The sequence below is a fragment of the Delphinapterus leucas genome, chromosome 8 (assembly GCF_059928025.1).
Source record: "Delphinapterus leucas isolate spDelLeu-1000000601 "Yukka" chromosome 8, BTC_Dleu_Yukka2, whole genome shotgun sequence".
In the NCBI taxonomy this organism is placed as follows: domain Eukaryota; kingdom Metazoa; phylum Chordata; class Mammalia; order Artiodactyla; family Monodontidae; genus Delphinapterus; species Delphinapterus leucas.
The window spans coordinates 72291773-72306427 of record NC_143136.1 but is presented as its reverse complement, the minus strand read 5'-3'; the positions used below and the strand labels follow the sequence as shown (position 1 = coordinate 72306427).

At 38.6% G+C, this 14655-nt stretch overlaps 1 protein-coding gene across 8 annotated transcripts in view; it reads right to left on the bottom strand.

Annotated features, from left to right (window-relative positions):
* WDSUB1 (WD repeat, sterile alpha motif and U-box domain containing 1) overlaps nt 1-14655 on the bottom strand; it is a 68605-nt gene that overhangs the window by 41836 nt on the left and 12114 nt on the right. For 7 of the 8 annotated variants that reach the window (XM_089916027.1, XM_089916025.1, XM_089916026.1 and 4 more), the window contains one exon: nt 12951-13044. The exons of the other annotated variant lie outside the window; for it this stretch is intronic. In XM_089916027.1, the coding sequence (XP_089772153.1) occupies nt 12951-13044 (94 nt within the window). The remainder of the gene's footprint in view (nt 1-12950; nt 13045-14655) is intronic. 8 annotated transcript variants of the gene reach the window in all.

Below are 14655 nucleotides of genomic sequence, written 5' to 3'. Positions count from 1 at the left end.
ACTGATATGCACACATTCAGAATGCAGTCTATTTTTGTACATATGTATAAACTTTTATTTAAAAAAACTACATGCCATATACCAAACACCAAATTTATCAGAAAATTATAAACTTTATTAAACGCTAGCACATGCTATTTATACTATATAGCCATAAACAGAATAAGCATTTGTAATGTATAAATAAGACGCAATCTCATATCAAGTTAGTAACTCGAAGGGAAAAACTACAAGTAAAAGCTAGTACATTCTACTTGATTTTTGTTCCAAATAGCATTGCTATTATTCATATGGCCGTGCCTTAATTACTAATCAATATGTATATATGTCTTGATTGTGACTCATTTTTGAAAATTATGATTCTAAACTTGATATGGACCCTACATTGTTTCTTTCAATGCTATAAAAATTAAAACAACCGGGGCTTCCCTGGTGGCACAGTGGTTGAGAGTCCACCTGCCGATGCAGGGGACACGGGTTCGTGCCCTGGTCCAGGAAGATCCCACATGCCACAGAGCGGCTGGGCCCGTTAGCCATGGCCGCTGAGCCCGCGCGTCCGGAGCCTGTGCTCCGCAACAGGAGAGGCCACAACAGTGAGAGGCCCGCATACTGGAAAAAAAAAAAAAAAAAAATTAAAACAACCAGGGCTTCCCTGGTGGCGCAGTGGTTAAGAATCTGCCTGCCAATGCAAGGGACACGGGTTCAAGCCCTGGTCCGGGAAGATCCCACATGCCGCGGAGCAACTAAGCCCGTGCACCACAACTACTGAGCCTGCGCTCTAGAGCCCACAAGCCACAACTACTGAGCCTGCAAGCCACAACTACTGAGCCCACATGCCACAACTACTGAAGCCTGCGCACCTAGAGCCCGTGCTCCGCAACAAGAGAAGCCATGACAATGAGAAGCCCGTGCTCCGCAACGAAGAGGAGCCCTCACTCACAACTAGAGAAAGCCTGCACACAGCAACGAAGACCCAATACAGCCAAAAATAAATAAATAAATAAATTTGTTAAAAAAAAAAGAATACAAGAGAAACACGCCAATTTTATCTGCACAGCTGCTAGGCAAGAGCAACAACACATACAGTTATGTGCTTGATATGCAAGAGCACATAATCACAAGCTCAAGGGAGATGAGTGACACTGTAGTGATGTCGTACAGCCACCCATGTCACAAATCACCTAAAGCATTTTAATTCAAACCAGTTTTATACAATGACCAAAAAACTAATCAAATGAAATTACCCACAACTATTTCATTAGGTCAAGTATGTTCCTAAGGTTTAAAGATTTATTTTACACTCACACATTTTTATTTTAAAAATATATCTATGGGGGCTTCCCTGGTGGCGCAGTGGTTGAGAGTCCGCCTGCCGATGCAGGGGACGCGGGTTCGTGCCCCGGTCCGGGAGGATCCCACATGCCGCGGAGCGGCTGGGCCCGTGAGCCATGGCCGCTGAGCCTGCGCGTCCGGAGCCTGTGCTCCGCAACGGGAGAGGCCACAACAGTGAGAGGCCCGCGTACCAAAAAAAAATATATATATATATATATATCTATGTTTCTTCTCATTCGGAAAGTATGTGTAGTGTCTTACAAAGATGTAGAAAAAAGAAGATAAAAATTATGTGAAGAAACTGGGGAGGAAGAGAACATAAAGATGAGGTGGGGGAAAGAGATGAAGGTTAAGATTAGTATTTAAAATATATGTCACAACATAGAGTCCACTTTGTTAACAGAGGGCTGCAAGTTTGTTGCCGAGCTTCTTCAATAGCAATTTAAAAAAGGAAACATGCTCTGTCATACAATTTAAGACAGAAACACAAACCCAACGCATGGGAAAGGGACATCAATTCTTTAGACTGAGACCTGTAGGAACTATTTTCCCCAAGGTCTTTACAGAGGTGAAGCTATGAAACATAGTCCCCAACAACTCTTCCTGAATGAAGATGGTAAGTTTCAAACAGCTGTTTTATAATGCCCCTCAGTATAGATCAATGGCTAAAACTTAACCCAGAAAAAGCAGAAATCAGAAAATGAGGGAGTAAAATAATATGTTATATGTTATATAATTGCCTAATGTTCTGGATTACAAAAATAATACATAAAAATAATATTCTTGTAATATACATAACATTTAATGAACCTATACTGAGCAATTATTGTGCCCCAAACCTAATAAATGCTTTGCCTGCATTTTCTTATTTAAGCTTCATAACACTCTTACGAGGAAAGTGTTCTGACTTTCCCCATTTTATAATTCAGAAAAATGAAGCCGAGAGAAGATATGGAACTAGAACTTGTTTGAGGTTGCATAGCTAGTGCATGGCAGGGCTGGGATTAAAACTCAGTAACCTGTGTTTCTGGATTTTACACTTCCTAGAACAACATCCCCCATGAATGTATTATAATTAAACTTGATTCATAATGGGCACACACCCTGACAGTTTTAGCCTAAAAACTTACAAAACAGATCACATGACTATTCAAATTTCACTAGAGTTTTCACAAGACATCTATTTTTTCAGGCCGTGTAATATCTAATAACCCTCATGATAAGCAAACTGCAACATGGACTCTGTCCAAAGAACTGACTTGTTCAATAGTTCTGTTAACAATGTTGTAGAGAGTACGGGGAAATAAATGATGATTTGAGTTTTGGAAAGGTGACCTTAAGCCTTCTTATGCTAGTCATTACTGAGTGAGAGATGGTGGCTGTTGAGCCATTACTAGTTCATGACAGTAAAACTCTGTTGTCCACATTTATAAAAGATAAAACATAAACAAGCATCTTGTTGAGAAGAGGGGGGACAATTACTTCCAATTCTTTCTGGAATAAGATCCCTGGCCTCTTTTCTCCCTCTCTCGCTTAGCAGGAAAGGAATGACAGATGACTGGAAAGTCTGGGGAAGATGCTGGGCCATGTGGTTCAGCCCCTTCTGGATTTTCTTTTTTCTGATCTGCCCTTTCAGGGGAAGTCTGCAGTGTCCATGCCACCCAAGAGCAGGTGAACAAGTCAGCTGCAGATCTACAGTCCTGCTATCTAGTAGTTATCTGCCCAGTATTTCTCTCTTACTGGTTTTCAACTCAAGAAGAAGAAAAAAAGGTGTTATTTTTGAACTCTTAAAACTCTAACAATGATAGCCATTCTTAAACTGGTTTCCAAAGAATCATAACTACTAGAACTGAGAATTTACGGAAAAAGGCAACCTCTATTTGAATTACAAAGATTGACTCTTCCTGTTTGAATAGCAGCTAATTCATATAATGTTACCTTTATCTGGTTGGATCAAGAGAAGTAAGGGTGAAACAAAACACAAATTCGGCTAAGGGGCTAGAGGAAACTTATTAGAGGAGAGATGTGGAGAAAGATGTAGAGAAAAATTTCCTACACATTTTGCTGTATGACATGTGATGCCATCACAGCCCTGAGAGCTAATGAAGTGTGTGAAGCAGATATGAGAATCTATGTATCTTCTGCTAACCTAGATACTGAAGAGATTTTCATAAATGTAAAACAATGCCACGTTTCTCACTATTTTTGGTTTTATTTCTCCTAAAGAAAAATGTTATGTTAATATACAAGCTTATTATTATTGTTTAAACAAACTTAAAATATTTTAGAGTCTTCTTAGTTTTATTTTCTGTAAATAGCAATATATGGAACTCTTATAAGCAAAAGCTCTTTGGAGTCCTCAATAACTTTTAAGAGTGTCAAAGAATCCTAAGACTAAAAAGCAATGAGGGGGGTGCAGTCAAGATGGCGTACTAGGAGGACACGGAATTCCCATCTCTTCACAACTAGGGCACCTATCAGGCACCGGTGGGGGGCCACGGACACCTAAGGGGACGGGAGGAACAGCCAACTACCGGGTAGGACGTGGGGCGTGGGGGGAGTGAAGGGGGAGGAGAAGTGGATGTGGGACAGGACTGGCGCTGCTGAGCGGCGGCTGGGGGAGGGGAAGGCATCCCACGCCCGAAGAGGGAAGTTGGGGAACCACTGGGAGGGCAGAGAATCAAAAGGGGGCGTGGCCAGGTTTCCCCTGCCCACTCGGACCCCCAGGAACCTGTTGAGATCCGGGGCCTGATCCTCTGCCCACCTAGGCTCCCTCCAGCTGCGCATGTCCTGAGGGAGTGGGAGGGAGGGAAGGGGGAGCAAAAGTAAAGGCCGGACCTCCGGGACCCCTGAGGGGCAGCTGGGGGAGGGGAGGAGTTCCTACACCCAGTGGGACCCACCCACAGTTAGGGGTCCAGCAGCAATGGGGGAGACGCTGGGGGAGATGGTACAGCAGGGCGTAAAGGAACAGAAGGGAATGGGGCCAGTGCTTTCCCTGTCCACTCAGGCATGGGGAAGCCTGTTGGGCTCCCGGGCCTAATCCTCTGCCCTCGGAGCCTCCCTCCTGCTGTGCAGAACCCAAGCCCCGCCCCTACACCCCCACCCAGGGCCCCACCTCTACACTCGGAGGCCCCCTCCAACGAGCTGGGCCTACACCCCACCCACACATCCTCATTCAGGGCCCTACCTCCAAACTCCAGAACTCCACACTCCAGAGGGCCCCCTCAGGTCTTGATGCCTCTCCCATTCTGGGCAGGCCCTAAGTAGAGGCCCCGCCCCACACTTGAATGTCGCCCCCCCCCCCCCGTCCCCCCAGGCCCCGCCCCAGGCTCAAACGTCACACCCCCACCTGCCTAGGTCTCACCCCACCCTAAACCCCACCCCTGCCTAAGTTCCACCACTGCCAAAACTCCACCCCCATATTCAAGGCTTTTTTTTTTCTTTTTGCCTTTTTTAGATTGGAGTTCTGTTTTACCTTGTGAATTCACTGTTGTTGATTCTTCTACATTTTTATTTTTCCTAATAAACCTTTTATTTTTCTAATTCTACTTTATTCTTTACACTTTGTTATTGCTCTCTCCTTTTGGCTTGTTCCCCCAAACACACTTTTTTCTTTTGTGGATTTTACCTTGTTGCAGTTGTTTCAATTATAGTTTTATTTTTCCTAATATATTTTTCATCTTTCTAATTTTATTTTGTTTATTATTCTTTGATATTTTACTGCTCCTTTCTTCTTTTTTTCTTTCTTCCCCCCCTTTTTTTTTTTTTACCGTGCCATGAAGCTTATGGGATTTTGGTTCCCAGGCCGGAGGTCAGGCCCAAGCTCCTGTGCTGGGAGCTCCAAGTCCAAACCGCTGGACTAACAGAGAACCTCAGACCCCAGGGAATATCAATCAGAGTGAGGCCTCCAAGAAGTCCTCATCTCAGCACCAAGACCCAGCTCTATCCAACTGCCTGCAACCTCCAGTGCTGGATGTGTCAAGCCAAACAACCAGTAAGACAGAAATATAGCACCACCCATCAAAAAAAAAAAAAAAAAAAAAGAAACTAGAAAAAAATATGTTACAGATGAAGCAGCAAGGTAAAAACCTACAACACCAAATAAATGAAGACAAAATAGGGAACCCACCTGAAAAAGAATTAAGAGTAATGATAGTAAAGATGATCAAAAATCTCAGAAACAGAATGGAGAAAATACAATAAACATTTAACAGGATCTAGAAGAACTAAAGAGCAAACAAACAGTGATGAGCAACACAATTACTGAAATTAAAAATACTCTAGAAGGAATCAATAACAGAATAACTGAGGCAGAAGAACGGATAAGTGAGCTGGAAGATAAAGTGGTGGAAATAACTACCAGGGAGCAGAATAAAGAAAAAAGAATGAGAAGAATGGAGGACAGTCTCAGAGACCTCGGGGACAACATTAAACACACCAACATTCAAATTACAGGGGTCCCAGAAGAAGAAGACAATAAGAAAGGGTCTGAGAAAATATCTGAAGACATTATACTTGAAAACTTTCCTAACATGGGAAAGGAAATAGTCGATCAAGTCCAGGAAGCACAGTCCCATACAGGATAAACCCAAGGAGAAACACACGGAGACACATATTAATCAAACTATCAAAAATTAAATACAAAGAAAAAATATTAAAAGCAGCAGGGAAAAGCAACAAATAACATACAAGGGACTCCCCATAAGGTTAGCAGCTGATATTTCAGCAGACACTCTGCAAGCCAAAACAGAGCGGCAGGACATATTTAGCGATGAAACAGAAAAACCTTCAACCAAGATTGCCCAGCAAGGATCTCATTCAGACTTGATGGGGAAATTAAAATCTTTACAGACAAGCAAAAGCTATGAGAATTGAGCACTACAAAACAGCTTTACAACAAATGCTAAAGGAACTTCTCTAGGCAGGAAACACAAGAGAAGGAAAAGACCTACAATAACAAACCCAAAACAATTAAGAAAATGGTAATAAGAACATACATACCGATAATTACCATAAATGTAAATGGATTAAATGCTCCAACCAAAAGACATAGACTGGTTGAACGGATACAAAAACAAGACCTGTACATATGCTGTCTACAAGTGACCCACTTCAGACCTAGGGACACACAGAGATTGAAAGTGAGGGGATGGAAAAGATATTCCATGAAAATAGAAATGGAAATTAAAAGAAAGCTGGAGTAGCAATTCCCATATCAGACAAAACAGACTTTAAAAGAAAGACTACTGCAAAAGACAAAGGACACTACATGATGATCAAGAGATCAATGCAAGAAGAAGATATAATGTAAAAATTTATGCACCCAACAGAGGAACACCTCAATACATAAGGCAAATGCTAACAGCCATAAAAGGGGAAATCGACAGTAACACAATCATAGTAGGGGACTTTAACACCCCACTTTCACCAGTGGACAGATCAACCAAAATGAAAATAAATAAGGAAACACAAGCTTTAAATGACACATTAAACAAGATGGACATAATTGATATTTACAGAACATTCCATCCAAAAACAACACAATACACTTTCTTCTCAAGTGCTCATGGAACATTCTCAGGACAGATCATTTCTTGGGTCACAAATCAAGCCTTGGTAAATTTAAGAAATTGAAATTGTATAAAGTATCTTTTCCTACCACAACTCTGTGAGACTAGACAGCAACTACAGGGGAAAAGCTGTAAAAATTACAAACACATGGAGGCTAAACAATACACTACTAAATAACCAAGAGGTCACTAAAGAAATCAAAGAGGAAATCAAAAAATACCTAGAAACAAATGACAATGAAAACACGACAACCCAAAACCTATGGGATGCAGCAAGGGCAGTTCTAACAGGGAAGTTTATAGCAATACAATCCTACATCAAGAAATAAGAAAAATCTCAAATAAACACCCTAACCTTACACCTAAAGCAATTAGAGAAAGAAGAACAAAAAAACCCCAAAATTTAGCAGAAGGAAAGAAATCACAAAGATCAGATCAGAAATAAATGAAAAAGAAATGAAGGAAACACTAGCAAAGATCAATAAAACTAGAAGCTGGTTCTTTGAGAAGATAAACAAAATTGATAAACCATTAGCCAGACGCATCAAGAAAAAAAGGGAGAAGACTCAAATCAACAGAATTAGAAATGAAAAAGGGGAAGTAACAACTGACACTGCAGAAATACCAAGGATCATGACAGATTACTACAAGCAACTATGCGACAATGAAATGGACAACCTGGAAGAAATGGACAAATTCTTAGGAAAGCACAACCTTCCCAGACTGAGCCAGGAAGAAACTGAAAATATAAACAGACCCATCACAAGCACTGAAATTGAAACTGTGATTAAAAATCTTCCAACAAACAAAGGCCCAGTAGTAGATGGCTTCACAGGTGAATTCTATCAAACATTTAGAGAAGAGCTAACACATATCCTTCTCAAACTCCTCCAAAATATAGCAGAGGGAGGAACACTCCCAAACTCATTCTACCATGAGAATGAGAGGCCACCATCACCCTGATACCAAAACCAGACAAAAATACTACAAACACAGAAAATTACAGACCAGTATCACTGATGAATACAGATGCAAAAATCTTCAACAAAATACTAGCAAACAGAATCCAACAGCACATTAAAAGGATCATACACCATGATCAAGTGGGGTTTATCCCAGGAATGCAAGGATTCTTCAATATAAGCAAATCAATCAATGTGATACACCATATTAACAAACTGAAGGAGAAAAACCATATGATCATCTCAATAGATGTAGAGAAAGCTTTGACAAAATTCAACACCCATTTATGATAAAAACCCTGCAGAAAGTAGGCATAGAGGGAACTTTCCTCAACATAATAAAGGCCATATACGACAAACTAACAGCCAACATGGTTCTCAATGGTGAAAAACTGGAACCATTTCCACTAAGATCAGGAAAAAGAAAAGGTTGCCCAGACTCACCACTATTATTCAACATAGTTTTGGAAGTTTTAGCCACAGCGATCAGAGAAGAAAAAGAAATAAAAGGAATACAAATTGGAAAAGAAGAAGTAAAACTGTCACTGATTGCAGATGACATGATACTACATATACAGAGTCCTAAAGATGCCACCAGAAAACTACTAGAGCTAATCAATGAATTTGGTAAAGCTGCAGGATACAAAATTAATGCACAGTAATCTCTTGCATTCCTTTACACTAATGATGAAAAATTTGAAAGAGAAATTAAGGAAACACTCCCATTTACCACTGCAACAAAAAGAATAAAATACCTAGGAATAAACCGACCAAGGGAGACAGAAGAACTGTATGCAGAGAACTGTAAGCCACCGATGAAAGAAATTAAAGGTGTTACCAACAGATGGAGAAATATACCATGTTCTTGGATTGGAAGGACCAATATTGTGAAAATGACTATACTACACAAAGCAATCTACAGATGCAATGCAATCCCTATCAAATTACCAATGGCATTTTTTTACGGAACTAGAACAAAAAATCTTAAAATTTGTATGGAGACACAAAAGACCCCGAATAGCCAAAGCAGTCTTGAGGAAAAAAAACGGAGCTGGAGGAATCAGACTCCCTGACTTCAGACTATACTACAAAGTTACAGTAATGAAGACTATGGTACCGGCACAGAAAAAGAAATATAGATCAATGGAACAGGATAGAAATCCCAGAGATAAACCCACACACATATGGTCAACTAATCTATGACAAAGGAGGCAAGGATATACAATGGAGAAAAGACAGTCTCTTCAACAAGTGGTGCTGGTAAAACTGGACAGCTACATGTAAAAGAATGAAATTAGAACACTCCCTAACACCAAACACAAAAATAAACTCAAAATGGATTAGAGACCTAAATGTAAGACCGGACACTATAAAACTCTTAGAGGAAAACATAGGAAGAACACTCTTTGACATAAATCACAGCAAGATCTTTTTTGACCCACCTCCTAGAGTAATGGAAATAAAAACAAAAATAAATGAATGGGACCTAATGAAACTTAAAAGCCTCTGCAAAGCAAAGGAAACGACAAACGAGATGAAAAGACAACCCTCAGAATGGGAGAAAATATTTGTAAATTAATCAATGGACAAAGGATTAATCTGCAAAATATATGAACAGCTCATGCAGCTCAATATCAAAAAAACAAACAACCCAATCCAAAAATGGGCAGAAGACCTAAATAGACATTTCTCCAAAGAAGACATACAGATGGCCAAGAAGCACATGAAAAGCTGCTCAACATCACTAATTATCAGAGAAATGCAAATCAAAACTACAGTGAGGTATCACGTCACACCAGTCAGAATGGCCATCATCAAAAAGTCTACGAACAAGAAATGCTAAAGAGGGTGTGGAGAAAAGGGAACCCTCTTGCACTGTTGCGGGGGAATGTAAATTGATACAGCCACTGTGGAGAACAGTATGGAGGTTCCTTAAAAAACTAAAAATAGAACTACCATATGACCCAGCAATCCCACTACTGGGCATATACCCTGAGAAAACCATAATTCAAAAGGACACATGTACCCCAATGTTCACTGCAGCACTATTTACAACAGCCAGGACACAAAAACAACCTAAATGTCCAAAGACAGATGAATGGATAAAGAAGATGTGGTACATGTATACAATGGAATATTATTCAGCCATAAAAAGGAACAAAATTGGTCATCTGTAGAGATGTGGATGGATCTAGAGACTGTCATACAGAGTGAAGCCAGAAAGAGAAAAACAAATATCGTATATTAACGCATATATGTGGAATCTAGAAAAATGGTACAGATGAACCTATTTGTAGGGCAGCAATAGAGACGTAGGTACAGAGAACGGACATGTGGACACAGAGGGGGAACAGGAGGGTTGGATGAACTGGGAGATTAGGTTTGACATAAATACACTGCCAGGTGTTAAACAGACAGCTAGTGGGAACCTGCTGTATAGCACAGGGAGCTCAGCTTGGTGCTTTGTGATGACCTAGGTGGATGGGATAGGGGGTGTGGAGGGGGAGGTCCAAGAGGGAAGAGATATATGTATACATATAGCTGACTCACTTCACTGTATAGCAGAAACTAACAGAACATTGTAAAGCAATTATACTCCAATTAAAAAAACAAAAAGAATCACTAATTATTAGAGAAATGCAAATCAAAACTACAATGAGGTTATCACCTCACACCATTTAGAATGGGCATCATCAGAAAATCTACGAACACCAAATGCTTAAGAGGGTGTGGAGAAAAGGGAACCCTCTTGCACTGTTGGTGGGAATGTAAGTTGATACAGCCACTGCGGAGAAGAGTATGGAGGTTCCTTAAAAAACTAAAAATAGAACTACCATATGACCCAGCAATCCCACTACTGGGCATATACCCAGAGAAAACCATAATTCAAAAAGACACATGCACCCCAATGTTCACTGCAGCACTATTTACAATAGCCAGGTCATGGAAGCAACTTAAATGCCCATCAACAGACGAATCAAAGAAAATGTGGTACATATATACAATGGAATATTACTCGGCCATAAAAAGGAATGAAACTGGGTTATTTGTAGAGATGTGGATGGCTCTAGAGACAGTCATACAGGGTGAAGTAAGTCAGAAAGAGAAAAACAAATATAGTATATTAACGCATATGTGTGGAACCTAGAAAAATGGTACCGATGAACTGGTTTGCAGGGCAGAAATTGAGACACAGATGTAGACAACAAACGTATGAACACCAAGGGGGGAAAGTGGTAGAGGGCGGGTGGTGGTGGGATGAATTGGGAGATTGGGATTGACATGTATATACTAATATGTATAAAACAGATAATAACAACCTGCTGTATAAGAAAATAAATAAAATTCAAAAATTCAAAATAAAATACAAAAGAGAGAATAAGTCATAAAGTTTACAGTAAGAAGGTATTATGTGCATATAATTGGAATCCCCGAATTAGAGAAAGAAAAGGACAGAGGCAATATTGGAAGAGATAATAAATGAGAATTTCCCCCCAAACTGATCAAATATCATTCTACATCTTTAAGAAGTTCAGTAAATTCCAAGCAAACTAAATAAAAAGAAACCCAATACTAGATACATCAAAGTAAATGTGCAGAAAACTCAAAATGTGTGAGAAGCCAGTGAAAAAAATATAAATTATATCCAAAAAAAGCAACAGTCAGAATAAAACTGACTTCTCTGTAGCAATACACAAAAATAATATGGCCTAAGTTGTATTTATTCCAACAAAAGATCAGTTAACATGTGTAAAGCAGATTTATAAAAATCAGAATAATTTATGACACTTATAGAATAAAAAAGAAAAAGCATATGCTCATTTCAAAAGATGCATGAAAAATCATTTGATAAACTATAACACCTATTCATGAAAAAAAATTCTTACAAACTATATAGAAGGAAAAGAAGAGTTAATAAAGCTTATCTCCCAAAATCTACAGTGATCACACTTAACAATGAAAGCGTTCCCTTTGCAGTTAGGTCAGACAAGGTTAGCTATTTTCACTATTTCCATTATCCTGGTAGCCAGTTAGCCAGTTCAGTAAGGCACAGGAGATACCAAAGGTATAAGGATTAGAAAGGAAGAGACAAAAGCCATAATTAACATATGATATGATTTTATACATAAAAAATCCAAAATTAGAATCTTAACAGATAAATCCATTCTTTCCATATATATATTTCCCTATATTAGCCACATCTTTTATAATAGCAACAAAAAAATTACGTGCCTAGAATAAATCTAATAAAAGATGAGGAGGACCTCCACAAGGATGACAAATAAACTGTCTTCTATTGAGAGACATTATATTGAGAGAAATCAAAAGACAAATAAATGGAAACATACACCATATTCATGGGTTGGAGAGTCAACATCATAAAGATGTCAATTCCCCCCAAATTTATCAGACTCAATACAATCCCAGTCAAAATCTAAACAGGTTTGTGTGGGTAGAGGGAGGAACTGGAGACAATCTGACAAGCTAACTCTAAAATTTACATGGAAGTGTCAAAAGCCAGGAAGAGCCAAATTATAAAGGCTCAGAAAGATATCAGAGCAAGGATAAACAGAAAAACAGAACAGAGTAACAGGCTGAGAAAAGACCCACACATATATGATCAGTGATTTCTGACAAGGTGGCATATGAAAATGGTGAAGAAAAGATTATCTTTTCACCTTACAGTACTGAGACAACTGGATATCCATGTGGAAAGAAATGAAACTGGATTCCTATCACATATTATATACATCAGATTTGTTCAACCAGTAGGAAAACAAACGTAATGTTGAGTAAAGGAAACCAGACACAAAATAATTCATAATGTATGATTTCTTTTAAATCAATTTAAAAGGAAAAAGCAATGTTGCATATGACCTGAGGTACTGTCACCAGAAAGGGGCACTTGGAAGGGGAGGACTTCTAGAGGAAAACCAGCAATGGTCTATTTCCTGACCTGAGTAGCGGTTACAAGTTTGCATCACAATGATTTATCAACCTATTCTCTTATGTTTTATGTACTTTTCTGTAAGTCTACTCTATTTCATACCAAAATAGTTTAAGGAAATTAAACTAAGTAACTTACCCTGAAACTAACATCTGCCCATCATGAGAAAAAGCACAAGTCAGAACAGGAGCACAGTGCCCACTCAGTATACTTTTATATTTTAATTCAAAACCTGCAAACAACAAGGTGAGAAACATTAGCAAGCTGACTGTGCTTAGAATTTATTTTTAAGTAAAAACTATTTCATTTATTTGTTCAATAAAATCTTTGAGTGCCTAAAAGACACAAAAATGAAAAAAAATTGTCATGCAACTCAAGTGATTAAGTGGTTTCAAAAGTTCAGTAATGGGTGAAGAAAATGGTGGGGTTAGCAAAGGCTAGATGGGGGGTTATAATCATCAGATTATTTTTAAATTAAAAAATTTTAAACTATTAAATATATAAATATATAAAATTTTCAACTAATTGAAATTTTAAACTATACTTCAATCTTGGTATCTTAAAAAATACACACACACCACACACCAACTGCCCAAACGCCTAAAAGAATCAAATACCTGTAGTTTTAAATAGTTGATATTAAGAAAATATTTTCTGATTCCATAAATTAAAAATAATAGTAATGTAACATCTTATAATTCCAATATATCCTATAAAACTCCTACAAGTATGGTAACACTAAAATTCTTTTTATGCTTTCTATAATTACTGAAAAGGAATATCATAACTCTTTTAAAGGTAAGCTGAGGGAATTCAATGTATTTTAGTGACAACATATAAAAACAATCACTAAGAAGTTGGCCTGGCAAGACAAGGAAATAACTGAAATCTGTAATTTTCTCGCACCTAATAAGAACTTTTTCGAAGTGTTAAATGGCTCTTAAGATAGAAAGCATTTAACTAAACAAAAAGGTCATTAGAGCAGGTAAAAGTTTCAACAAATAAAAAATATATATTTATTTCCCTTTATTATTAAGTATTTTATTTCTATCCAAAATAGAAAAAAATATGTTTTTATATGGGACAGCAGATATAGGCATTCAAGGCACTGATCAATACTTAGGCATATACAGATCAATAAGTAGGCACAATCAATCAAACAAAGCAAAAATGTTAAGTTGCAAACTAAGTGAAGATTTAATAAACCTGCAACAGGATCCTAAGAATCTATTACATTCTCAAGTATAAGATCCACTTGTCTATCTTTTCCTCTCTACAAATTAAGCATTAAAATTAGGTGCAGGGGCTTCCCTGGTGGCGCAGTGGTTGGGGGTCCGCCTGCTGATGCAGGGGACACGGTTTCATGCCCCGGTCCGGGAAGATCCCACATGCCGCGGAGCGGCTGGACCCGTGAGCCATGGCCACTGAGCCTGCACGTCCAGAGCCTGTGCTCCGCAGCGGGAGAGGCCACAGCAGTGAGAGGCCCGCCAAAAGGTGCAAATAATGCTAAACGCTTTATTGAAAGGCTTTAACTGCACATGTTTATATACTGTTATATATGTCTTTTAAAGAGCCAGTGTAAAAACACATTTTCCAGACAACGTATGAAAAGCTTTGCTTTCAAATTATTAAAGATATGTTGTATTTAGAACATCCACGTACATGACTATATTTATGGTTTCTTATAAGAATTTCAAAAAAAAAAAAAAAAAAAAGAATTTCACCTTGATAACAGAAGGAAGAGGTAGGATAGACCAGAGAAGTAATAGAACTCTTATCTTTACCAGCATGTCACCGAATACATTAAAAAATTACTGAATGTAACCTAACAGACAATAAAGTA